This window comes from Temnothorax curvispinosus, unplaced genomic scaffold, assembly GCF_003070985.1.
Source record: "Temnothorax curvispinosus isolate PA1 unplaced genomic scaffold, ASM307098v1 QBEX01006162.1, whole genome shotgun sequence".
NCBI classification, from domain to species: Eukaryota; Metazoa; Arthropoda; class Insecta; order Hymenoptera; family Formicidae; genus Temnothorax; species Temnothorax curvispinosus.
In genome coordinates this window covers 154,376-181,660 of record NW_020215942.1, presented here as the reverse complement: position 1 = coordinate 181,660, position 27,285 = coordinate 154,376, and the positions used below count along the sequence as shown (strand labels likewise).

The 27,285-nt window shown below is 39.4% G+C and overlaps 1 protein-coding gene across 1 annotated transcript in view; it reads right to left on the bottom strand.

Moving 5' to 3' along the window:
* LOC112455541 overlaps positions 1-26,816 on the bottom strand; it is a 99,965-nt gene extending 73,149 nt beyond the window's left edge. The window contains exons 1-2 of the mRNA XM_025017536.1: positions 26,711-26,816; positions 12,497-12,736 (exon numbers count right to left, since the gene is read on the bottom strand). Coding sequence (XP_024873304.1) covers positions 12,497-12,573 — 77 coding nt within the window. The 5' untranslated portion in view covers positions 12,574-12,736; positions 26,711-26,816. The remainder of the gene's footprint in view (positions 1-12,496; positions 12,737-26,710) is intronic.
* Between the last annotated feature and the right edge of the window lie 469 nt (positions 26,817-27,285).

Genomic DNA, 27,285 nt, shown 5'->3' with positions numbered 1-27,285 from the left:
CTATTTTGCATCTACCGAAACGTGAACATAATAACAGGAAAAAAATTTCAATATCTTTTCGATAATAGAGTCGACTATCGCGATAAATGCCTGAAGATTGATTATCATATGTTATTTCTTTTCATATTTTTCAAATAATGCAAACTACATGCCAATGTTAAGATATGATTATATACAGATTAAATTTTTTGACTAATTTCTTTTGATAAAATAAGTTAAACAAATTTGTCGCGAAAATTGTTTTCAGATTATGTATAATTAAAAATGGTTTTCAACAGAATTTAGATAAGACTCGTTATATGTTATATTTAATACATAACTATAATTTATATACTAAGAAATTTAAACTATAAATATAATTTTAAGAACGTGAACCACCTATTTGAAAGAAACATCCTTCCATAATTTTAAACAAGACTCTATTTTTTGTATATAATAAATGATTTTTTAATCTACTAATCAAAATAGAATTAAAAACAAATTGAACACTCAATAATTAGAAAAGATCATTTTTTATATCTGCACCGTCTTTTCTGGTCATTTTTAATACAAGATAGCTTTCATACAAAAAGAGTGACAGCCATGTGGCCGGGAATGTGATCTCCGCATTGTGTTTCGATCGAGAAATTCCACAGCTTCGACCACGCGAGGGGTCGATACCTGTTGAAAACGATTCACTGGAATTTAAACGTGTTCAATGTCCATCCTGCAAAGGGTCGGAAGAATCCACCCAACATTTCTGAAAGACTTCCTCCTCTCGAGGACGGTTCCTTTCTTTGCACCTGCGACAACCTAGTCTCCAAGGTAAATATATACGACTCCCTGTTTCACTTCACCTATCGACGAGTTTTAGGACACGAGATCTAGGGGGAGTCGATTTAAAGGAATCGAGTAGAGAATTGGAAAAACGTGAAATAAGATATTTATACAAAGAAATCAAAATGAGCAAGCATCTAATAGTAACAACGCAATTTAAATATAGAACAATCTCAGTTCTGCGAATTGATTCTCTAGATCTCCTATCGTGATAATTCCATCATTGTTTTAATTAGATTTTTCAGATATATTAACGAAGAAAAAATCAATTCGACATTCGCCGAAAAGTCTATTAAAATCGAGGCTCTTGAAATATTGTATATTAGAATTCGACGTACCTAACAATATCACAATTGCGACGGTCGCGCGAAAGTTTGGCGGCAAAAAAGCGCGTCGACATAATGCGCAACTTCGGCCGCGGTTTCCCCGCGACGTTTCACAACCGTCACTTTGACAGAGATCGACGAGACGCGGCGCAAAAAATACAATATTACAAAACTTCTTAATCGCGGGATATAAACGCCACAATTTCGTGCCATCGCTCGTATTACAGAGAGAGGACATTATGGAACTGGAGACGGGAAACCCTGGAGGAGAAACGTCATTGGCTCTCTCGGGAAAACTTATATTCTCCGGGCTGTGTGAAAGGTTACCCCCATCACGCCGAGGGTGAATGCAACACACGTGCGTTCCTTCGCCCGTTTCTCCCTCGCGCGCGCTTGTCCCTCGATAATTACTTCACTGACTTCTTTCACAAAAAAGCAACGACTTCCTCGCGACAGGTTCTCATTTGTCTCACTTATTCCCCCTTCGCGCCCATTCGCTTTGCGTGTGCGTAAATCGACGATAATTTAATTGCTTACATATCTTGCCGTTAATTCCGTCACGAGAAAATCTTATTTACTTGGTCCAGAGCCATTTGTATTCGTCAATATAATCTAAAAGTGGTATTTCTTTTACGCATAACTAGACAGCATAACATATTTTCTAATCAATTTGCTGAAATGCGCTTGTAGTATAATCAACATAAAAGTATAAAGTAATTTTGTATCAAGAAAAGACAGAAAATATAACAATGTTTAATATATACGCATATAAATAATTATTTTCCTAACAATTAACATATTTACAAATAAACAAGCCTTTCACTTTTCAAATATATTTTAAACACTATCGATTTTATACATATTATCTATATTCAAATTATAGAGTCAATTATAATCTCTGAAACATATTTTTCTTATAAAAATACAACATTATTTTGTCACCAAAAAATTACGCATATAATAATGACATAACTTTTACTTAGTATCTCTTATTTTCGTTCCCACATACTCGATGAGGGATAGGTACGTGTGTATACTTTCGAAAGAAACGCGCGAGTGGTTTCATCGATAATCCATTTTCTCCAAAATCTCCGGTGAAGATTGAAAGTACTTCATCCCGCGGGAGATACCGGCCATCGACACCCAATCGCCGAGTAAACTCGACCCGGAAGAAGCGCCCCTTTTTCGCAGCGCGAAATGTATTCCGGGTGTATCGCGGCGAGTTCGTTGGCATCGCAAAATCAAGAAAACGTCGCGCGCGACAGGTGCTTAAAGGCCTGTGTTCCTCGCGGCGTGTCGCGGCGCACACGTACATCCGGGGTAAGTGCACGAACCGCTCGGTTTCTCACCGGGAATACGTAATCCCGCGACACACGCGGGCATACCAATTCCTCCCGTTACACGAAATACCGCCGGAGAACCAAGGGGCCACGAGGTATATCTATTCGCGCTCTCGTCAACGTCGGCGTCGGCGTCGGCGGCGTCGAAGTCGGCGAAGTTAAGTGGATCTCGAAATAATCGGACGCGCGTGTCGCATATTGATCGAGATTTCCGTGCCTCGTCTTGCCACCCAATCGATTCGATCGAGATGTGTCTCAAAAAGACACGCCACGATAATCCATCGCGGAGCAAGTATAGACAGTTCTCCGAACAATCGACTTTTCCTCAGTTCTCTATTGGAGATGAAATCGCTGGTATTTCGATACGCTTAATTCTGGATTACTTGAATGTTCTTCCGTTATTGCAGACACGCAATCAGTGGACATTATTTTCTAGTGTAGCATAAAATTATATATCGGTCATAATTTGGAAAAACTGGCAAAAGTTACCCGTTTTATTATTAAGTGTTCAGTTATTAACAATTCAGATATAGCACCATGTTCAAGATCGGGACATAAGACGTCTTAAAAACATCATTACAATGTCTTAAAGATGTGTGCAGTCTATAAGTTGAAATTTACTGAAATTAACGAAAGTAAATAATAAATTTACTAAAGAAATGTGAAAGCTGTCAAATTGATTTACTAGATTGGTCGGTATCGCCGAGCACTTTCCCGCGAAAGGGAGCGTATTTTAAGCGATACGTTTTTCGATCCGACCGCATCAGCGACGACACTATTAACGGTAATAGTGCTGGTAATGTTAACGGCGTAGCGGGTGTCGCAGACGAGTTGGAAGGAAGAGCCACCACCAGCAGCGAGGGTGGCGGAAAAGCCTGATGCCGAGGGGTGCGGCGCGGGCGGGTGGCACGAACGGAAGCGAAAGGAGAACGTCGGAGAGAGGGAGCGGAAGGACTCGGTGCGCCCGGAGGCGTGGGTGGAAGCTCGAGTCGAGTCGACGGTGGGCACCGCGGGGGTGAGTGCGGACCGGGGGAAACCGGAACCGGAACCAGGGAGCGCAGGAACACGAACAGACTCGACGTCGACGGTGGCGTCGGCGTCGGCGTCGGCCCCGATATGGCGGAAGCGTCGCGTTTGCCGGAAGTCGCCAAGGAAATGAAATGCCTCCCAGCCAGGGGAGGCCGCCCTTCCCACCCCCGTGAGTTTCTACCGCCCACCTCCCGCCGCCCACCGGAACCGACGTTCCTCGCCAGGATTTCCAGAGTTCTCCTCTTTCTAGGGAACATAGCGAGGGCGCGGTGGGACGGCGACGGTCGGGGGAAGGTAGGTAGAGTGAGGTAGCGTCGAACTTGCGTCAAGTACGAGAAAACGGGAGAAGGGTCTCGAGAGACGTTCGTTCGCGCTTATTTCAAGAGACATGAAAATAAGAAGAGGAGGAAGAACGTTGCGTGAGACGAAAAAATATGCGGACTTACTCCTCAGTGATTCAAGCCCAGCATCAACGTACATTAGCGCATAAACGTGAAATTTTATAAAATTCTCAATATCTACAAATTAATCCTAATTCTAGTCGTCGTCATTTTATAAATAAAATTAAAGATTTTTCGAACAAAATGTAAGATATACTTTCGCTTGATGATTTTTTAAAGGGTTCTCGCTTTCTACCGCTTGATTTGCATTTATCTAATCCAATAACTAAAATGCGGAAAAAGATAGTGACATCATAATCTATAATTGTCACTTTTTATGACGCTTCGCTTCTCGGTAACAACGCCTGGTATATCGGCGAACGTGATGACGCCGCGCGCGCGCGAACGAAGATATTCCGACTTCCGTCCGTGCGTCCAGGAATTTCTTCCCGGAATAGTTCGAACGCCGGTTAATCGAGTTCTTCATTCAAATTCTATCCACGGGAGAAAAGGGAAAAAAAGGAGGGAGGTCGGTCAGAGTCGCACGGCCGCGAGCTGAGTAACCAACTCCGATGACTCGTCGTCGATGTTTAATGGTAGTCACGGCGATAACATCTACCGTGATAATGGTGATGATGGGTGTAACCATCGCTCATATTTTACGATTTCCTTCTTTCGCCGATGGAATTCTTCATGTTTTGCCATTATATTTATTTATCTTTGTCAAATTTTGATTGCACATTATAAGATTAGTTTTGGGCAAACTATCCAGCTGTTTTTTTACTAATAATATAGCTCAATAATATTAAAAGCTTATATATATATCTATATTTCTATATACTTCGTGCAAACACTTGTATCAGCATCCGTTTATAATTTCGCAGAAAAAAATATCTATAAAATTATAATAGTTCAACTTACATTTATCCGATTAATTGCCGCCAGTTTTAGAACAAGAGACACAGTTTGTATTTTATATAAAAAGTTGGAAAAAATTAAAAGGCGGTTCATAGCAAGTTTATGACGGCTAAGCGAACTATCATTTATTACCGTCAAGCCCCACTGGCGGTTACTTACATCGCCATTATCTAAATAAAAGCAATAGCGCATTAAAACGGTCGCCGTGCAAAAAACTGTCGTTGTCGCTATTGCTGTGAAGAAAGAAGAAAACGTCACGCGACGTACACGCGGCGCATGCACTCGCGTTCGTGTAAAGAGTCGTGTTCCTTGCTGCACGCCAGCACCGATGACGCGTTATTTTCCGATGAGATTATTTCCGGTTAAGTCTGCGTGATTCTGCGTCGCGTCACTTCCTCCTCCGTTCCATCGTTGTCGTCGTCGTCTTCGTCTTCTCCCTCTTCTAAGTAATTTTTGCGTCGGCTTCGTCGTCGCTCATTGTCGGACTCATTGCGCGAAATTACGTCATCTTGTGGAAATCGTTGCTGCTTCCTGCGCGCGTACCCGAGGCGTAGCGAAAATAGTTTCGCGCGAGCTCGTCGTAAGTAAGAGGGAACATGAGTTAATTCGAGAATGCTCTTAACGGGCAAATTATCCGTCGCAACGAGTGGCAGCGACTATAAAAAGAACTCGCCACGAGCGTTACGAACCGAAAAGAACGGCGCAAAAGTTTTTGTATATGTACATATATCACATAGTAAGGTGTCTCCATGTAATATATTGTGTTAATTATTAATTTCATATATGAAGGACAAAAGATATCCCAACATTGTCGAAATATCATAGAGCTTTAAATATAATATTTCCTTAGTTTTATTATAGATAGTTGATTAAAATGCAACAATCTGTATTTGTAACGTAACAAATTTCAATAAATAAAAAACTATAAATTACAATGAAACTTTCATGCAATTTTTCATTTGAAAATCCCCTTTTAAATAATTTTAAAAATTAGGGAAAGCGTGATCATACACACAAATTGTAAACATCTTACTGCAGGACAAGATATCGTTCAATTTGGATCTTCTCTTCCCACAGGATCGCGGGCTATACAATTGCGAAATTGATAAAATCGGGCTTTTTTTCGCATGCGCGTCAAGCTACGTCAAGCTGCGGTTGGACACTTCGCGATCTTTATCTCCAGCACCATGCTGACCGCCTTCTTCTGACGCACGGGAGAGTCATGAGCGATATCGTGAAACGGACGTGCCGATGACACGATAGCATTATTCGTCGTAGCACGGTGCTCCGTTTCCTCGGTATCGTCGAAAAGCCCGCGGAGACTTCCGGTCGCGACGGAACTCCGGCGCTCACCGACCCTGACCGACCGTGAGTCGCAGCACACACCCGTGACAATTAGTTCCAGCAGTGATTCGGTTCCCACGCGGTACGATCAGGCCTATTAATAACGTCTTCCGATGTAATTTCCCTGCCTCCGTCTAATCTTCGGCCTTCCATCGATCCTCGCGACTTCAACGAGCACAAGACGAACGTCGAAATGTCATAAGCACGCCCGACTCGAAATTTCTAATATTTTATTTATAGAAGAATTTATAGTTTTAGAAGACATGGACTCCAATTAGTCATACAAATATTCAAAAATTAATATGTTAAAAATCATGATTCTTCAGGAGGAACAATGTAAAGTTTCTGTACATGTTAAATCACGGATTTCTTGTTTCATCGTTTATTTAGTAACTCTTTAAGGGTAGGCAATCGCGTTATTTTGCATGATTTATACGGTATGACCACTAAAAGAATAAATATTATGTATTATTGCAATAAAATTGTGGAGAAATATCTACTTCTCCATTAATCATGCTATTTCGAAGTAATATATGCCAGCTTTTTAATACCGCATTTAAGATATGCAATGTCCTTGACTATCGTGGCTAATTCAAGGAAATTATGTTGCAGTAAATTATGCATTCCATATAATTGCAGTCAGTGTTATTCGTTGATCTAGTTTATTTTAATCAAAAGTTAATATATCGGAAAGATTTTCACGTGACAAGCCTCGAAAAGTTTCAAAGTTTGATCGGATAAATCAAATGTCCAATGCTCTCATATCGTAACCGCGGTTAGAACAATGTATCCATTTGGGCGATGTCGAGTCCCGGCAGCAGCTGGAGTTTAGTGCTACAGAGTAGAACCGACGCGTATAGAAAATTGAAAACCGCCACAAAATGGTAGCGTATCAAGCTTCAATGTTCCGCCAGAGAATCGATCCTAATATGCTTACACGATTAATCCGAAATTTTTCTACTCGCCGCCGCACGGCGAATGAATATTTTACGAACGTCCGTGCAGCAGAACCTGTTTAATACGGACAACTTTTCGCAGATATCGGCAAGACGCCGCGCCGCGCCGGACGGATGTCATAACTCGCGATAATTATAAAATGAACTCGCCAAACCGCCGAGTCCGTTAAACAAGAGAAAGAAGGCAGGAAACGATTGCCGGATATAATAAGAATTCACGATGCTGCTCCGCGGTAAATAGGGATCTCGTTCGCAGCGTCAGTAATGACATCAATTCCGCGCGCGCGCGCGCGCGCGCACACGCGAGCGCGGATGCTGTCGCGGGAATAGGATCGGTCTGTTTTTAGCGCAGCAGATTTATATTATTGATGGACCGCAATAACGGTGATCAGACTATCGGGTTCGTTACGTAAATCGAAAAGAACGAAAGAAGCAGGCTGCCTTCTTTACACGCGGATGACTGTTACACGGCGGACACTAATAAACGGTAATAGACAGGGCGGTTAAAGGTGCGCGTTTAAAATAATTGTAATAACGAGCCACGGCGAGTCGCTACTGTTATTAAACGAAAACTATGCGACTTCGGAGGCACTTGTGTTATTCGCCTTTCACCGTTATCGCGGCATACCTTTTCAGGTGCGAGCTCCGTGTCTCTGGAACCCGATAAAGTATTCGTGAAATATTAAAGCCTCGCGATACGATTATTCCAATTATTACAATTCTAGATATAACAAATGTAATTAAACTCTAACGCCGAGGCTAAAATAATCTTTCCTTCGGAAAAGAATGCTGAATTCCTAATTAATAGAAATTATTAACGGAGACACTTTACATTATAATCTCTGTCAACATATTTAATTCAAATCTCTCTGCGCGTAACCTGCTCTTTAAAATTTAAGAAAGACGTCTTTTAACATGAAACCTTTACAACGTTTGATGCGATAGATAAAACTTTAATGGTCAAACTGATCGCGATGATAAGCAAAGAATGAATGTTGAAATTATATTAAAGTGCGACAAGAAAATTACGACAGCGAATTATTACTTTAAAAACGCCAAGCGAATGATTGATATCTGAAATTCTTCAACAGAATAAACAAGAGCGAGGTGATAAATTTGTAAATGAGAATTTATCATCTTTAATGTACTTTTTATTCCGTACCCTTTTTAGAATTAATGCGCGAGCCATTCCTGAAAGCTCTTGAAACAACGTGATCCGGCGCGTGTTTTAACGCAGAAGCGAGATATTGTCGTCGACATTTCACGCCGGCTCTTTATCTTGACACCCGTACTCTCCCGCAATTTGCAATTATCATAAACATTTTGTACGTGCTTGTCCGCGGCGCGGTTTTATCCTCCGGCGTACTTTAGATATCCTTTCCAAGAAAATTAGTCCTCATTGACGCGTGTTGCAATCGTAATAAAGAGTTTACGACGCCCGATTTCTTTAAATTAGATATAAGTAAATGCTCGTTAAATTATTAACCGTTTAAATGCTAACAGATGTATTAATGCCACTTTACAAAAATTGACCGACGATCGAATGTTTCATAATCATAATTTAATCTTGACAGCGAAATGCGTTGCACGTTATACGCATCGAGTATTATAGCGATATATCTGTATCTCATTTAATTTTACATTCAATGAAACATCCATAAATATTATTACTGCAAAGATCGTGTCCACATTTATAGAATTATCTTTATTTACTCATACATATATTGTAATTTATGAAGAAAATTAATGTACATGTGATTTTTATCAGCACAGAGAAATACAAATAAAGTTTGCGAATAATTCACACTCTTTATTCGTTTCTTTATTCGTTTCTTTATTCGATCTGGTTGTGATCAATTCGCAAACTTAACCGAAAAAGGCTAGTTTGAGAGGGCTAGCCTAATGAAACATTCTGTTTCATGTGTGCAGCGATTTATTCTTTCTCTCAACGCGATAAAAATTACATTTTGCACATCATTATCGCCGATGACAGTTTATAAAATAAATCAAAAGGTTTTCCGCTAATCGAAAAAAAAATCTGTGCAACGCGTTTCAGAATTAGAGTAATATTGTTATTTTATCGCGATATGGTATATCAATCCATCTGAAATTTACATACGTTTGGGATATTATAGAAATCGCCTCCTCTATTGTATTATTGTGACATACTTGCTCCAGTATGTTAGAGTAAAGCGGTGAGAAGTAGCGGGATCTTTAGTGCTCAAGATTAAAGATAAGTGGCGTCAGTGATATTATCTAATTCAAAGCTCTATATCGTTGAGAGAAATATATATGACACGTACGAGTTAGACTGATTGCTCGACTAGTGTGTATTTTTATTGACTTTGACATAATTTCTTCAGAAGTATTTTAAAACGCAAATATACTTTTTAAGAGATAATTTCTCTAATTTATAAAACATCATTTTTTGTCCAAGTAAGCAACATATATTAACGTAAACATAAGCAAATAAGAAAACATTAAAAACAAAACATGTGGCGACATGTTTTGCATAAAAGTGAAAAATGTTAAATTAAAAAACAACCTTAGCAAATGACTAAAAAGAAGTCAGCAAAACAGTACATGATTCCCCGCTTTACAATCATTTCCGGGTGTCGAGCATATGGTACGGCTATCAACTGTTTATATCGTGAATCACGGGAGGAGAAAATTATTCGACGCCCGTAGCTAATTGTAATCACTTAATTACGTTACTACGCTTTGTTCGTGCGCTCGCTCCGAGCGCACGAGTGCGGGATCGCTGCGTTGACCGCGATCGATTATCTCGATTTGGTTGCGGCCGCGTGATTAGAATACCGATTAACCGTGATTAGACGTGACCGTGGACATTCCTGCCGCACGCAAATGCCTGTTGGTTACAATGGTGTCGAACAACAGTGTGTTATCTATACGGCGGGCAGTGGGCACCACGTACATGAGTGCGTGCGTGCGTAAGCCCGACCGTAAGCCCGATTATGCGCTTACCTAAACCGGCAATAGATACACCGCAAACGAAAATTTCTGATCGGTATTAGGTCAGGTATTCTCCCTCGCTTTTATTTTACAATATCAGCTCGACATCATAAAATATTAAAAATAAATAAAGTGATATAAACTAAATTACCATAAATAAATGTAGAAGGAATAAGTCGATATTTAAAAGTAGACATCCTACTAGCATTCTTTTGCAGAAATGCAACTTAAAAATGAGAATTTACGTTTTTTTTTTTTTTTTCAGTTATCTAAATTACGACAACATATAGTTCGTAAAAGAAATTATCTATATCCTTCAGCATTAAAAGAATTAGGAAAAAAATTTCATAGTCTATTCGCGACAAAGTTATATAGAACGATGAGACGGTATTATTATAATTGTTCATCTCTTAATATCCAGATTCCTTTGTTTAGCTAAATCTCTTTTAGAGCGGACCTATCGAGTGTACGATTTCCCTGGGAATTGCCGATGGGAGAAGCGCGCGCGAAGTGGCGAGAAGACAGAAGGATTGAGTAACGGATCGACGAACGAGGTGAAAGAGAGGCTATAGAGCAGGAGGAAGAAGAGAAGCTCGAGAGAGAGAGAGAGAGAGAGAGAGAGAGAGAGAGAGAAAGAGAGAGAGAGAGAAAGAGACAGAGAGAGACAGAGACAGAGAACGGAGAGACTAAGGGGATCGAGTATTAATAGAGACTCGGGCGACTGGAAGCCGGAACTGAGCAACGCGTACCTCCTCTTCCACCGCCTCCTCCATCGAGAGAAAGAGAGAGGTCGCCTTATTTATAAACGGCGAGATAAAACGCGGCTGCGACGCCGTGAGAGGAAGCCGCTCGCGCACTCATACTCGGCGCGGCGGCCCGCCGCGGCTCCCACGCTTCCACGGATGCATTACGTGGTGCGCGCACCTCGAGCGACTGCACCCCTGACGTAATGCCGGCGGCACGTTTGTTTAAAAAAAAGAACTCATGAATGCATTATTATTTAAGCCGACTTTCTCCGCGTCCGCGACATTTGTGCGCGGCCCGATCTCGGTGGCGTCTTATCTGGTGCCTAACAAGTTGATGCAGATAGATGCTCCATTTTTCAATCGTGCATGAATATTAAAAATCAAACGGGAAACAAAGTAACTTACAACAGTTACGTCGAGTTATGAAGAAAGATGAAAGATCCTTGGCAAAATCGAGACAAATGTAAATAAGCAGAATTTAAAACGTTTAATTAATACGAATTAGGTTAAATATCGGATCTACTTTTCAAAATGCGTTATCAAAATAATTGAATAAAAATATCAGGAACCAGCTCGCCCCGCGTATTCTTTTAAAGCTGCGCATTAACTGCATATATTGTTATTTCTTCATATTTTTTTAATGCATAATTATTTTCCGTTCTACAGAGTATATTCTTCACTATCAATTTGCAAATTTCTCCGTTTAAAACGTTGACAAGAGAACGCATCTAACGATTGTTATCAGAAAGTTAGTCGAGTGCTACGGTTAATTGCTAAAATACTTAGAATGAAAATTAGGAAATTAGAAAGCAACGACGTGTCAAGCTTTCTCATTTGCATTTTAAGAAGAAATCTCTTCGGAGAATGCCGCGGTGTAACACCGCGATATCTCAGGGATCTCAAGGCGAGGCGCGCCTCGCGTCCTCTTAATCGCGATATCGGGATAGAGAGACGGAACTGCCCGATGTGCCGTTAAGGTTTCGAAACAATGCATTCCTGAGTTTCGTAGTACGTAGTATTAATTACGACGCGTTAATTTCCCGAGTACCGACCGCCCCGATCTGGCCCGGAGGTCTTATGTCATTAGCGTGTCATACTTTTCACCGTCCGGACTCGCACTTTCATATATACCCGGCAGTAATAGCGATTGAGACGCGGATAAGCACGCGTGTGCATAACGGGCTCGCGGTGTTCTCAAGGCTGAAGAAAAACGCGCGCGCTGTCTATGCACGTACACACAGTGAGAAACGCAATTTATAGATAATGCACAATACAGTAACGTACCGTTACAACCGGTACTCGGCCTCGACGTTACCTCACACTAATGCCTCTCGCGCGCTTTTCGCCTATCAATCGATACTCGCCAATGTCTCTTTTTGAAAATGTACTTTGTTATACTCGCGTTTGTTACACGAAATTTTAACAATGTATTTTTGGGGCTTAATTATCCGGAATTAATATGGACAGATAGACTATATTAGTATATAATGTTCATTAAAGGCAGGGTAAACGTATCGATAGGAAATTGCCAAATTTTGTCTCGATTTAAATGATGTAATATAGGTAATTATGACATAGTTTAAAAAGGAATCGTAATAAGATAACGGGCGCGTTTTAATTCCACGTGCAACAAATAAAATAATAAATAATAAATAATAAATCACTCACCCCATGTGGTGCTCCGCCGTCGTCCGATGCCTCCAAGGCTTCCTTCTTCCTTCTGCTCCTCTCGGATTCCTCGTCATTGCACAACACTCACTCGCGAAAACGGAAATACGAAATCGCGCGACTTTTTGCACGGCATTCCCGCGAAATACACGAAATATTAATAAATACGATCGCGATATATCACGGCGGGTTGAAGCATTCGGACATGCAGGATTCGTGAGTTGCTCCGCGTTCTTGATCCTGTAATGAACAAATTACATTCAAGTCGCGATGCGAGTTGTATTAAAAATGTTATATTAAAGGAAATAACAGCAAATGAAACAATGATTCATAATTTCAAACTCTTTCTTTATCGCCTCGATTTCTACTTCGATAAACGAATCGCACGATACGTCTGCTTGGATAAGTTAGCCTCGGTACGTTTTATGAGTCGTTAATTCTAGCGGATAATTAATTGCACGGACAGGCAATAACTAATCGTTCGCAGAGAATAATCGCGTTTTCTCCCGGTATACTTGTCGCGATGGAATCTCGGGGGATAATAACGCGACGTGCTCGGGATGCCGTATACTGCCGCGTTCGAGTCTCGCTGCCTGAGTGATAACGAAACGACCTTTCATAAATAGCGCGCTGTACGTCGTAAACAAAAAAATGTCTACCAAGGCCAAGACCTCGCGTCAACCGACTCAATGAAATATAAATCGTATTGTAAAATAAGTGTATACGCCAAATATTCCGTATCTCAGATTTTTAATAAATGTATCGTTCGGCTTTCCGTTACGATCGGTTCGAATCAATCACATATCACAAGAGTATATTGTACAAAGCAGCGTGTTGCCTCGCGTTGCCGATGAAAGTGATAGGCAAATAGCACTTAATAAGTGTGACGTGAAAAGATATTCCACATAACACGAAACGACAGCCTTTGATCCTTTATTTCTAATTCTTGCTTCGAGGCAGCAAGTCGAAATATCTAACTTCAAGAACTCCTACAGGCCCGAAACATCCACAAAACGGTAGTCACGAGAATTCATTAGTCGTGATTAGATAAATCTCTAATCGATTGTGAAAAATGAGCGTTTTAATACGAAGATAAAATGCGCTAAAATAAGCTATCTACATGCCTCAAATATCGAAATGCGAATGGTAGCGCGGCGACCTTGTGTAACAACAACGCGCCGCGCCGTACATAATTACGAAAAACGTTCACCAACCGACTTAATGTTATCGTCCGTAATATATTTTAATAGCTGACACAAAAAAATTTAATTTTATCGAATACTCTGTTTCTCGTGCGAAATTAATCTCTGCGAACACGCCATACATTAAATCTAACGTTGATCTGAAGAATACAATTTATCTTATCTCGATCGAGAAAGTATTTACGTAATTTCCATTACTTCCTGCCAAATTTTTACGCCTCGAGAGAAATGAAATGATTATTATAGTGACTTTGATAAATCAAGAATTTTTCCGATTTTATTCTGAGATGTAAAAGATAATAGTAATGAATTATTTTTATTTTTCTATAATTTTTATTTCTCGATTGTTTAAAAAATATAAGTATATTATTCAAAAAATATTATTCAAAAAATATTATTCATATTATTATACACGTTATATCTTGACGTTGCGATAGACATGTTTAAATCATGAACAATATTCCGGCCGGTGGTGGTGGATCGATAACGTCTCTCTGCAGCGGATTTACAAAAAGAGATCCATTTCCCAAGAATGTAATATCGAACAGTTTCCGAAACAGTACAGGATAACGTAGGAAATAGAAAGAAAACTAGAAAACGACGACAGCGAAACTTCCGCGAGCGCTTAGAAAACGACGGATGCCGGAACCAGAATAGAAATAGCCTCGCTCGCAAAAAGAACCCCGCGTCCGATGGTTGTAGCAACGCATTAAAAATCAAAGACAACGCTTGCCTTGTACGTTTTTTGCAACGTGATTAATTACACACATGCGCGGAGTATGACCGGATACTGCCGCGAATTTCTGCGTGAAATCGAAACAAGCGCTCACATCTGAATGGCCGAACCGAGATAGAAACTGTTTCGCGAAATTTTTAGATGTCACGTTAAATACAAAACAACGGAGTTACTCATAATTTCTTCTCAACGAATGAAGGGTTGAAGAGCGAAAAAACGAAAGAAAAATCGAAGTCTTGAGCTGAATTGTATCATTCTAAAATACTTGTACTTAACGCGAATAAACAATAACATTTATTTTGTTGTTACACAGTCCCCCGCGACTTTTCCGTGTGCACGGTTATTTATGACCAGCAGACGCTAAAATCCATATGACCAGCGGCGAGCCGGAACAAAACGCGCAATAAAACGACGCTGGTTGGCGCGCGTTAATAGCCTTCTTTTATTCGCGACGATGTTACAGCGCCGATTAGCTGTCCGCACGCGGATTGCCTGTGCACACCGGTATGCACCGCACGACGCGTGTACACCAACCGATATTTACGCGAGCGAATGCGTGTGCACGCGACCTGCGAGCGCTGCGCAAACGCACGTGGTCGAGAGGCAGAAAGAGAGAGAAAGAGAGAGAGAAAAACGTCTAACGAGCGCGACCAACGCCGACGATAAATCAACGTTGCGTAATCGAGAGGTTGATTTATGTCGCGCCCGATGTGTGCCGTTGACCCGTAACTTCTTTTTTTCTCTCTCCCTTCCTTTTTTTCGCGCTTCGTTTCCGGTTTTTCTCTTGCATTCTTCGGTCCCCGTCCTTATAAGATTTTCTGAAACAACCCATCGGAAATGTACGACTTAGCTGAATAGGTTGCGCAATCAAGTGGTTTTTCTCGCTCTTTATGCTACACGTTGATATCTCAACGGTGGTTGACATATTCTTGCTTGATAGGTATTTCATATACGTGTGGATTGCGTTTCGCAAAGCTGCGGCGCTTCCAAGAGCGCGGACTTCGTTACGACCGTTACGTCCTCATTTGCGTAATGATTTTATGACTGAACTGCTTGTAGTTGTTCACGTTTATAACATTTTAGACAAATTTGATAGGCATAATCCGTGGACGGTCTTCGATTCACCTTCTGTTACGCAAAAAAAAACCATTTTTAACATGTTTTACATGTGTGCAACTGACTTTTGACGCTCGATAATCGATCAACTCGACAGCTCGAGGCTGGGCCTCGTTCCAGTTAAAAGAAGCGAACTTACTGCACCGCTTTCCGTACGCGCGTTTGTTAGCACTGGTTTCCCCGCATTGATTACCTCATCGCGTTCGGCTTTTCCAACAGACATGATATCTCGGAAACGTATCGATACACGCCTATAACTGCCCACGTGCCCATGCCACCTTCGAGAGAGACACGCCAGAGAAAACACTATCAATAATGCTCGCTCGGGTGTGACACTCGGTTGCCGAGTTGCCAGCAAGAAAAGAGATTGCTTTTATTCTCAGAGAAAAAACGTCATCTCCCGCCCTTTCGCGAAATAATTTTCGAACATAATTACTCCGACACATACCTTGCAATTCGAATTAGAGTTTCCTTTTTATCTTACTGTCCAAAAAATATTAATTTGATAAAAAAAAAGATCCATTATTGATCGACGTAAGAAATTTTACGTAACGGGATTTCCAAGGAGTCACTCGATATTGTTTCGGGTCGACGAAAGTAGCGATAATTCGAGCCGATCCCTAGCAAGAATCAGAGATTCAGGGCGGTCGCTAACGCAACCTTTGTTAGTTTACCGGAGTATAGCAGGCGAGAACGAGCGGAATTTTAAGCAGAACGCGAATATCCATTCTAGTCACTCGGGTATCGCTGTTACTCCGCGCCGCTTAAATATTAGCTAGTCTATTGTGATCGTGCGGTAACATACGAGTGTATTAAATTGAGTCTCTCTCTGTTTGAACATCGTTAACAGTAGCGGCAATCATTCCGAGCTCGCGATAATCACATTTTAAGTAATGCGCATTTATAATGCAATCTGACTTAAGTTCAAATCAATAAAGCTTATGACTGTAGAGATTTGTCAGGTAAATTCATCAGAGTACGTTCGAAAGTATAACTCGCTTTCAAGCTGTTAGTATTGACGTTTGGATGCAGTATTTTTGTTTTATTTTCTTTGTTTAAAACGTAAAAACGCGGCATACTGCAGTTAGCGTGATAAAAATATAAAAAAAATTGCACTGAGTATAATAGAAACCAATATCAATTATAAAGTTTCAACAATAAGTAAATGTGGTATTAATATTTCATCCTCTCTCATCAAAGACGAGAAGAAATCGAAGATAATAGTATTTAAATTCAGACGCTATCAATATAATAAGGAAAAAAGAATGTATTCGCTTTATACTATATTCAATAAACTAGAGAATAATATTTTATTTCTTATATCTAATATCAAATTTTCACAATCAAACAATCAGTATATCAAATAATATCACATTTTTCAATTTTTATCGTTTAATTACCTACATCTTTAGAAACTTTACCGTCTTGTGTTCCGTAAACTTGCGACCTACGCTGGACTTTCCGTTCAGACAGGCCGTTTGATATTTTGGCTTTTTTTTATTATTAATAAGTATATATTTTCATATTATAAATGTTAATATTAAATAAATATTTAATAAAGTATTCGCTTTGTTTTGCATTGCATTTTGTGCATTAGGCATTTTTTCTTATAATTAATAATTTTTTTAGTTTTGTAATTATTATGAAATACAATTTATTTAACAACTATAATGAACATACTACGTGAGTCACTGGTGATCCGCGTGTCGCAGAAAACAAATCACGTAAAGTTAGTCCGGCACGGAGCATGTCAATAATCTCTACGAAACCAGCGCAGGATTAAATTTTGGACGAAATTCTATCCGAAACACCTTCCTTCGTCGCCGTCCTCTTTCTCCGGACAGGATTTTCTCTCTCGACATAACGATATAAGGCGCGCATAAGGTGAAGGTATCGATTGCGCAACACCGATATTATGCAACCGAATCGGCTTCCTGCTGTTATCTAACCCCACGGAGTACAGGAACTCGTCGGCGAAGACTGGGACGCGATGATGACGTAGTTGTCCAAAGTTTTCTTCTTCCGCGATCGACGGTGACCGCTCGTCGATGACTTTACGTCACCGTTTCTAAAGTACCATAAATGGATTCTTCCCGGGGGGCATAACACGTAACACACGACGAAAAACCCTAATTATCACGTACTAAATAGCTTAAATACATATAAAGCCGATTGTGGGAGAAAGTATGCTCGATTAATCCTTTTCCGCTTAAAATATATTTTTCATAAGATATAATGTTCCAAATTTAAAAATATTTTGTCGTAAATTGTTTGTGAAATATAAAGTCAATCTTTTGGTAAAATAATCATAAAGTGAATTTCTGATTTTTAATGGTTTCTATTTTGACAATTAATATTTAAATCAGGGATTTAATGTTTTTCTATAAAATTGAAACGTAATATTATAAAATAGCAGTCAAAGTAAATTTAAAAAGATTACTAAAAACTGATCTCTGTTATCTACTTTCGTTGTTAAAGCTTAACTCACATAAAATTGTTGACTTCGGTATTAAATTCTGTAACTATTAAATTTTTGATAATTAGGTAATTGCCACTTTTTTTACCTTGGCCTCAAGTTTTTGTGGTCAAAATGCGATCAAACCTATTTACTTGCATTCTATACGGAATGTCTAATTTGGATTGCAAATATGGCAAAACATTGAACAAAAATATTAATCACTCTACACTTGCTTTAGTAAGATTATACGCTTCTGACAGAAACTTTTTCAGATACAGTTTATTTTGGAATAAACCCATTGCACTGAATATTTCTAAATATACACTGAGAAAAAAAATCGTAGATTCAAAGAAATATTATTTGATTCAACTAAATGCAGCGGTCACGGGCTGTCAAGCTAACATTTGTTAATTCAAAAAATATTATATTTAAATAGATTCAGAATTTCTTGATATTACTCACGTATATTTGATTTAAATATATTAATATTTGCATTAAACAAATCACTACAACTAAACGAGTTTAGTCAAATTTACAACATTTTTTTCTCAGTGTAACAACGTATTTAGTTACTTAATTGTATTGACCATATATAAAAATATATATTTTGTGTTACTTTCAAAAATATTTTATTATATCAAATATCTTAATATTTCTTTTTATATTAAAACTAATTTTCATAAAATATGAATTGTAATTAGTTCGATATTTGTTTGACACTTTTTAATTAATATACACATCGTTGAACTGTATTGAGAGTATACAAGAGTATATATTCTGGATTATTATATTTATATCTTTATTTAACGTGATCACGCAATGTAATAGCGCATGTAATAATTTCACTTTAACTCTAAATACGTCTATCTAATTCTCACCTCGTATATTGACGCTGTACGCAATCTTCGTATCAAAAGCGTTAAAACTCAGAATCGGAAGATCGCATTTAACGCTAAATGCAGGTAGGAATACATGCTTAATGGTATTCGCGCCGTGCAATTAGCCGCTAAACGTGACGGCCTGATCTTTCGTTCAATTTGTCTAATACAATATGAGCGTGACACGCGACTTAAGTACGAAATGAGAGTCAGGCAGGCACACTTAGCGGCAAATGTGCGCTGAGAATACGAGGCATTATCTTACGAGCGTGTGCACCACGTGGTGGATTAATAAATCGTGCACCGTGCGCGACGGTATCTAGGCAATATCGACTCCCGGCCAATCGAAAGGTTCCGCTACCGTACGGAATGACACGCGGTACTAAAGTTCAAATCACACGGAACGACCTTTCGAACTTTCTTCTCGAAACAGTTGTTCGTCGTAAATTGACTTTGCTATGGAATTCGAAAATAGTGATGCAGGACATCTGGCCCAAACATGGCTCGGTTTCCAGTACACGGCTCACTTATGCTGCCCATTTGTTGCAACCTTTCTTCCACCGTCAACGCAGATGAGACCATTTATGCGTAGCCTTTTCTATTATTTCAGAGATAAAAATCGTATACTTTTTTAATATTTTTATTGAAGTGAGGTAAAAAACATGCCAAAATTTAGATATGAGTTTAGGTCTGTCAAGTCATAATGTGGTGATAATAGATGTCACATATGATAAAATTTGGCATGTCTAACAATAAGTCTATCCCTAGGATTATCATCAATTAACCAAAGGATTGATTGATGAGGTTTAAAACAAAATGGATTCCTATAGATACGAGTCTTCGGAAAATTGAGATAGTCGATGAAAAGCTGGAAGTGTTTCGTTCCGTCTGACTTGTTAGACTTAAGAACCATGAACGAAATCATTGTGTGGGTATTGTGATCTTTGAACTATACGATACACATTACACCACCGTGCCGTGGTGTCTCAAGGCTACCTACAGGAGGGCGATAAGTATGCGATTTATGTGTACCCTCGGCGACGCTCGTTGCATTGTGTGTGTGTTCGCGCGTGTCACAACTTGCTGCGGATTGCATCAGCGACGCTTTCGAGCGCTGCGGTACGGTAGCCCATTGTTGTTGCGTACCTATCGCGTATTATCGTATGGCACGCACGATCCGTTTCTACTTACGATCACCCCGTTACTTTCATCGCGCCTCGCCCATACCTCTTCGGTCAATCCGCCGCTCGATCAGCCGCAACGATGGGAAAAGTACACACGCTTGCTATACTGTCATTTCCGATGCAACAACGAATACAGGAAAGTTTTAGTGCCTGGGATTATTATATGTATTAAGAAGCTTAACGCATCTCGGATGTTTGTACACAAACTCCAGTTTCCCCAGTTTCTAACTCTCTCAGCTCTAAGCTTTTAATTCGTAACTCGACTAACTCGCAACTTTCGACCATCAAACTACTTGATGAACATTCGCCAAAAACGTAATCATAGATATAACGTGCGACAAAGTGAACGATTCTCTCGAATAAATTCTATCTTCATTGATTTTTCTTTATTTAATTTAAATTAAGTTAATTGAAGAGACCCGAATATTCGGTAAAAATTTCAATCTCCTGCAAATCGTTACTGATCACGGAAAGAAAGGTTTTGTTGAAGTATCTAAAAATTTAACTAGAGACAGATCTGAAAATAATTTTGTTGCACCATCAAAATAATTATACTAGGTTGTTGAAGTATGATAATAGTGCTGTAAAAAATTTTGATATTTTAACAATTAGTTTGAGTGTCCTACATAATTATTTTGATAGTGCAACAAAATTATTTTCAGATCTGTCTCTAGCTAAATTTTTGGCTAGATACTTCAGCAAAACCGTTCTTTCCATGTATTGATAAAATGCACTGCATATAAAACAGCCGTAATTTAGATTAAATATTTGCACAAGGCTGAGGTATTATCGAAATGAGAGATATACACTGGCGTACTTATATGATGACCCGATTAGTTTCTTTTAGTCGCTGTACGCGATCAAGAGTTTTGTATAAGACAGTTCTCGTCGGATACCTAAGGATCTTTCACGGCTTGGCCCGTGGAACGGACTCCTCGCAGGTGAAGGCGCGACGAGGCATGGCGCGTCCCGGAAGTAGGTGCGTCCAACGTAGTTCCTCCTTTCGAGGCCAGAAGGTTCCTAATGGTCTCGCGATCATTGTCGTTACGCGCTCGATATTAGCAACTGTGTTTCGTTGTCTCGTCGTGTTTGCATGTCAGTAGACAAGTGTATAAATGAAAAAAGAGAGAGAAAGGCTATTTGTTACTTAAAACAAATGTATGACCGAATGTCACATACAATATATAAGTCGAGGAAAGATGCCATAGTAAAAAAATATAGAAATGTGATGAACAAATCAATAGTCACAACCGCTTCGGAATTTTTGCAAGATAATACTTAAATTTTTACATAACAGTACTGAAAATAGCTACCCTAAAAGTTATCGTTAAAATGTTGTAATTTGATTATATGTTTATCTCCGCAAAACTGGCATCTTACTTCTATAAAGATGCCACTTATAACGGAGAAAGATGCAAGTATTGTGAGAAATATGTAGCGTTCAATAAATGAAATGTAACATAAAAATATTTATTTATTTTTAATAATAAATTATTTAACTATTAACAGTTAGTAAAATTTCACAGAACACAATTTCACAAAAAAATTATTAATTTTGTTTTAAATATACATTTATCGAATATTATCGCTGTATGTAGCGATTCCAATATTCACGATATTTTAAAAAACTAAAATCTATAACAGTACCGGTCAAAAGCATTGTATCACTATATGGAAAGAAAAATCGTTACTTTAATGAAGAAAGACGTACATAAATGTTATTTTAATACTGTTATTTTATGCTTTGATAGGAATACTTTGAGAAAAAAAAACTCGACATTTGGTTTTAACAAATCTTCCCAGATTTTTCAGATTTAACACAATAAAACTGGAGAAGCTTGCATGTTACTCATTGTATGAACAATCTCACGTTAACGACTAGAAAACATTATCTTCTATCGAATATTAAACGAAATATTAACAAAGTGGCATATTTCCCCGACTTACCTTAAATATGATAAAATCTAATATTTTTTTCATTCCCCAGAAAGTTTGCATGGAATAAATTTGAAAGTTTAAAAGGATTTTAATAGAAATAATTATTAATTCTATGCAAAAAAAAACAGATTTTTAAAATTATATTTCAATTACCTGTTCACAACTTAAATTTGTCTCTAGATTTAGTGGCAAAGCAATTAGCTAGGTATCACGATAAACGAATGTAGAACCAAGTTACGCTAAAGAAGAAAAGAAAAGAGAGAGTGTGTGTCTGAGGTTGAGTGAGGTGCGCGCAGAGGGAGAGGAGAAGTCGGTCGTAATCTGTGGGAGAGGACGAGGAGGCAGCCAGGCATGTCCGAAGGAAAGGAAGCTCCGCGGACCTCAGTTCCGCTCGTTCTCGTCTTCCTATCCGATTCTCTCTTTCTCTCTCTCTTTCTCTGTCTCCACCTCCAACGTAAGTGCTCGTACGAGCGACTGATTTCGAGTCGAGTGTACTACGACCGGCCGCGGCCGCCTCGTCGCCCGTTCGCCAGGGAGGCGTGGGTGTGTGCGTACATGCGTATGCACGTGCGTGTTATGCACGCCCGCAGAAGCGACACACTCCGCTACCTCTCCTAGGCCACTTACCTTCTCCCTCCTAATCCTGTGGGACGCGAGGACGATTCGTTCGAGAGATCGAACATGTCCAATGTTACGCACGAGGACCCGGGCCTGTCCGACAATTCGAGCCAAAAGCCTTCGAAGAGCATTTTCGAAAATCTCAGGGGTCTTGACTGAAAGGCATCGATATAATGACGATCGATAATTGCTGACAATGAGTCAATCCCTTGATACTTGCGGACTGGCTATTTTACGATTCAATCCTCAATGAAATGTCCCGCGTATATAACATGAGAATAAAAACGTTTCTTTAATTGTATAATAGGAACGTATGTAAAAATTGAAGAAGATTATTGCAAATACAGAAGCTAGATATTTATTTATGTGTAAATAAAAACGCGAAAAAATTGTTCTTTTGTTTCTCCATAGTCACGAAAAAGTAATTAAGTATGTGTTAATAAAAATATTGCAAATATTTCAAAACTTTTTTTGACAGAGTATGTGCATAAATTAAATTTGGATTGAAGAACGGTACGAAAACGGTATAATGTATCATGCATCTCATTTGCGATAAATAAGAAATGTGACATACTGTCTTCGGGATATAGTCATCGGCTGTTTGCTTTGGCAAACCGTCGTTTGGCGCTCAACCGCGATCTTGCCCATGTCCGGAGCGGGAAAATGTTAATTTGCATAAATGATGATCGAGGTATCTCCCCGTATCCCGGAAAACGGGTGAACGCTACGTGACACTAATGCCGTCTTTCGCATAATAATCGAGGAAGCGATAGTTTCCTGGAACGCGGGTCTTCTCTTTAATCGGTAATTCGACTCTCCGGTAATACGACACACTTGTCGGAGATATTCAGCGCGTGCATTTATGTCGTAAAATTCATGTAATCGAATATTTTCGCCAACAAACTATTTACGTTTAATCTCTATTTAAGAGCCATCAGTAATTTGAACTGACCGAAGAATGCAAAGACACTCGATCCTCGATCCCATCATGAAAGAGATCCTCTTGAAATTTACTTCAATTATTAATAATTTTAGTATTAAAAGCTATCAAATATTAAAGAAACGTAATTAAGAAATTACATATTTCTTTCAAGCTCTCCGAATTAAATGAGGGCAAGCAATTCGATTGCTTCAAATGTTTCCAAAATTAACAACAAAAATAAGCTTCTTTAAGGCCATTGCACGTAACAAAGTTTTAGTCATAATCGTAAGGCTGTAAGAAAATAGACCAATCACATTCGATTATTCTTCGAGCTCAAGGAGAATAATCGACTGTGATTGGACTATTTTTTTACGGCCTTACGATTATAACTAAAACTTTGTTACGTGCAATGGCCTTAACTTTTACATCTTTTCAAATTTACGTTTCTTTCCCCAAATTTTCCGATCCCCAATGCAATTAGATTATCGCTCCTTCATCTTTCATGTCTGATCTCATGTGTAGTGATCTCTTCCTCGATAGATGGTCCCCATCTCTTCGCCCTTTTTGCGTGGGCAGCCCGTTTACGTGCATTTTCGCGTTTGTACGAGTCGCGCAAAGAAGAGAGCACAAAAGAGGGAGGGAGAGGGAGGAGGGACAGAGGGAGAGAGAGAGAGATATCTCGGACGCCTGCATCACCAAAGAATGCCGTGTAATGATGCTGCACATCCGGGACGACGGTTGGAACACCCTTCCCCGCGCTCTCCCTCTGACCACCTCCTCGCTGCCGTCGTCATCGGCGTTCTCCACTCTCCGTCCTTTCTACTTTGTGCATCCTCTCGGCTTCCGAGACGCTTCTGTGGCGTGGCGCAGGCCGTGTGGTCGAGAGAGGCGCACGGTGGCGTAATCGTTCTCGAGAAGAGGCTGTGTGCTCTTCCTTCGGTCGCGGTGCAACGCCGAGAAGTGAAGAGAGAGGAAAAGACCGGATTCCAGTAAAGGTCTCGTCATCGCTCTTCGACACACAATTGGCGGGATGCACGCGCCCGTCCTGATTACCCCGGATCGAAAGCGCCGAGTAAGCGGAGAAGCCGAGTCGAAAAGTGCAATGCACATAAGCCTAAGAGTGTTTTAGACTTCTTTGCACTAGTTTGAATTAAACCTGATTTACTTCAATTGTTTTTTTTTAATTGTGATCTTATTTACGATATAAATAGAGAATGATGAAATTCATTTCATAATCAGTTTAAAGTAAAAAAAAACGATGCAATTTTTGAATCTTTAAGAAAGATTCAAGGTCTTTCGACAAATTATTTATTTTATAATAAAAGAGACATCTACTAGTGACATTCTTTCGCACGCCCGATCATCGCCGATAAAATAAACAAGGAAAATCTGAACCGAAACTCGTCAGTTCGGATGCAAAACTAAGAATGAATGTCTCCGACGTTTGAATCTGCATCGAACAAAATCGTATGTATGTCTGGAAAATAATTTCGTCCAAAATATTGATCGTAAATTTCGTCATCCAATAGCGTTGCATTATTGGTTTTATGGTAATTTTATATTCTATGAAAAACATATCTACTTTTTCATTCACCGAGTTGGAGTTATTATGAAAAATTTCCGCATATTTATATACAGCTTATCTTTGCAATCGATTTACTATGCTGCCTAAGAAGTTGCTTTCTAAATTTTCAGCTTCATACAATTCTACGAAATCTTTAAATTGACGCAAAATTCTCGCGAAAAGAAACGCTTCTCGTACGCGGTCACGGAAAATATAATTTGATAACTATAAGAAGCTGATACTCTAAGTGCGCGGTCTAGACTAGTTATATCACTATTAACTCTTGTCTTCTCTATTCTCGTAATAATTACGTTCGAGGCAGACGTTCGGAGGGACCGTGGTATATCATTTAGGATACAACGACGTTCGAACGCGGGATGTAAAATGACGTGGAGGAAAGCATCGCGAGGAAGAAGCATCAACGACCTCGCCGTTGTTGGGGGTTGCCTCCAACTTGCTATAGAACGTAACAAAAGATGACGGGAGAGAGGAAAAACTTCAACGAGGGTCGCGAGGGCCTGCCTGCCTCTTTTTCCCGTCGGACCTATCTTCCACTTGTTGCCTAACTTCGTCTGGTTCTCGTCTTACGTGACGGGCTTTTGAAAATCGAATCGTCACGGTCGCCCACGGATGGGGGAAATGTTTTCGTTCGTCCCGTGCTATCCCCATGGGGAATGTATAAGCATCTCCCATGTCGTAAGTGTTAGGAAGGAAAATCACACAGGGTGTCTCTGATAAAAGCGAGACTTTACCACAAGAATCGTAAATTCAGTCTATGATCGATAATAATAATGACAATTTCAATAAGTCGATAAGTTTTCTCAAAAATAGCGAAGAAATGGCATAAAGATTCGAAAAGCTTCATCATCTGACAACCCGAACTCTACCTACCCACCACATTGCACTGCGTTACATCAATGTTTCAATGCCTTAAGCTACAGAAGCATATAACAATAAATTAAGCTTCGTGTAAGCACGTAAACGGATAACACAATTCTATTCTACGTTTAATTGCAACGTAAAACTTTGTATCAATGTGAATGTAATTTGTTGCACAATTATAATAATAAAATTAGCAATTAATATAAATTAAACATAAATATGTTAAAAAAGATTGACAACAAATATCTGCAGTTAAAAAGATATTTGTATTAATAATGTAAGTATATATAGCCTATACTAACAATATATATACGTTGCGCAAAAGATTCAAATCTATATATTATCAAAGTACCGATATCTTTCGCACAACATCCACCTAACATCTTCAAAAAAACGAATCCGAATAACAAATGTGAAAAGGTTACTATTTAACTTTCTTATATAGGTTACACTTTACACTTAACGAATTTATACGCTGAATATTTTATTTATGATACGGCGACGTTTCAATGCCATAAACTTTTCTATAATTAGTAATAAACGGTGGATCGAATAAAACGATGTACGCGCGTAAAGATTCGTTAAAGTCTAGATACAAGTTGCTTCGCAACGTTACGCGAATACATGCGAAATTTCTACGGAATTGTGCAGCTGACGCTGAAAGCCGATTGCGAGAAATGAACGGGAAACTTAAGCAGATTCGATGAATTACTCACCACTGCGATAAAGCCCCGCTGCATGGCGCCAGGAAGGAAGAAACGCGAACTTCGGTCGATGACGAAGATCCGCCGCCGCAGACTGGTCCGATTATACAAAATGTTCTAGACCTGTTAAAAATGGGTATAATATATTATCACGTTATACGACAATTATAGCGAGATTTAAAAAATATAAGAAATAAGTATGAGATTCTCCTGCTTGCTACTCTCTTAAACTGAATTATCGCTGTCTGGTGCGAATCAACAATATTGTATCGCCGAAGCAACCCGGTACTACTGTTGCGCGAATAAAATAGTTTGACAGATATTGTTGATTATTAATTCGATAGATGTATATCGCTTTGAATCAACAACAAAACTTCCTCCTTGGAGAAACGAGGAATTCCGGTTCGGAATCGACGACAATCGATAAGCACGACGAATTATACTACTTCGGCCGCGGGTAGAAGACTGGCTACGGCCGGTCGACGCGCCTAGGAATTTAATTTGCACGACGATACCGCCGCTTAATTTCGCCGTCCAAAATTCCGAGACGTCCAGAAACGCGTAAATAGATCGACGATCATCTCTCT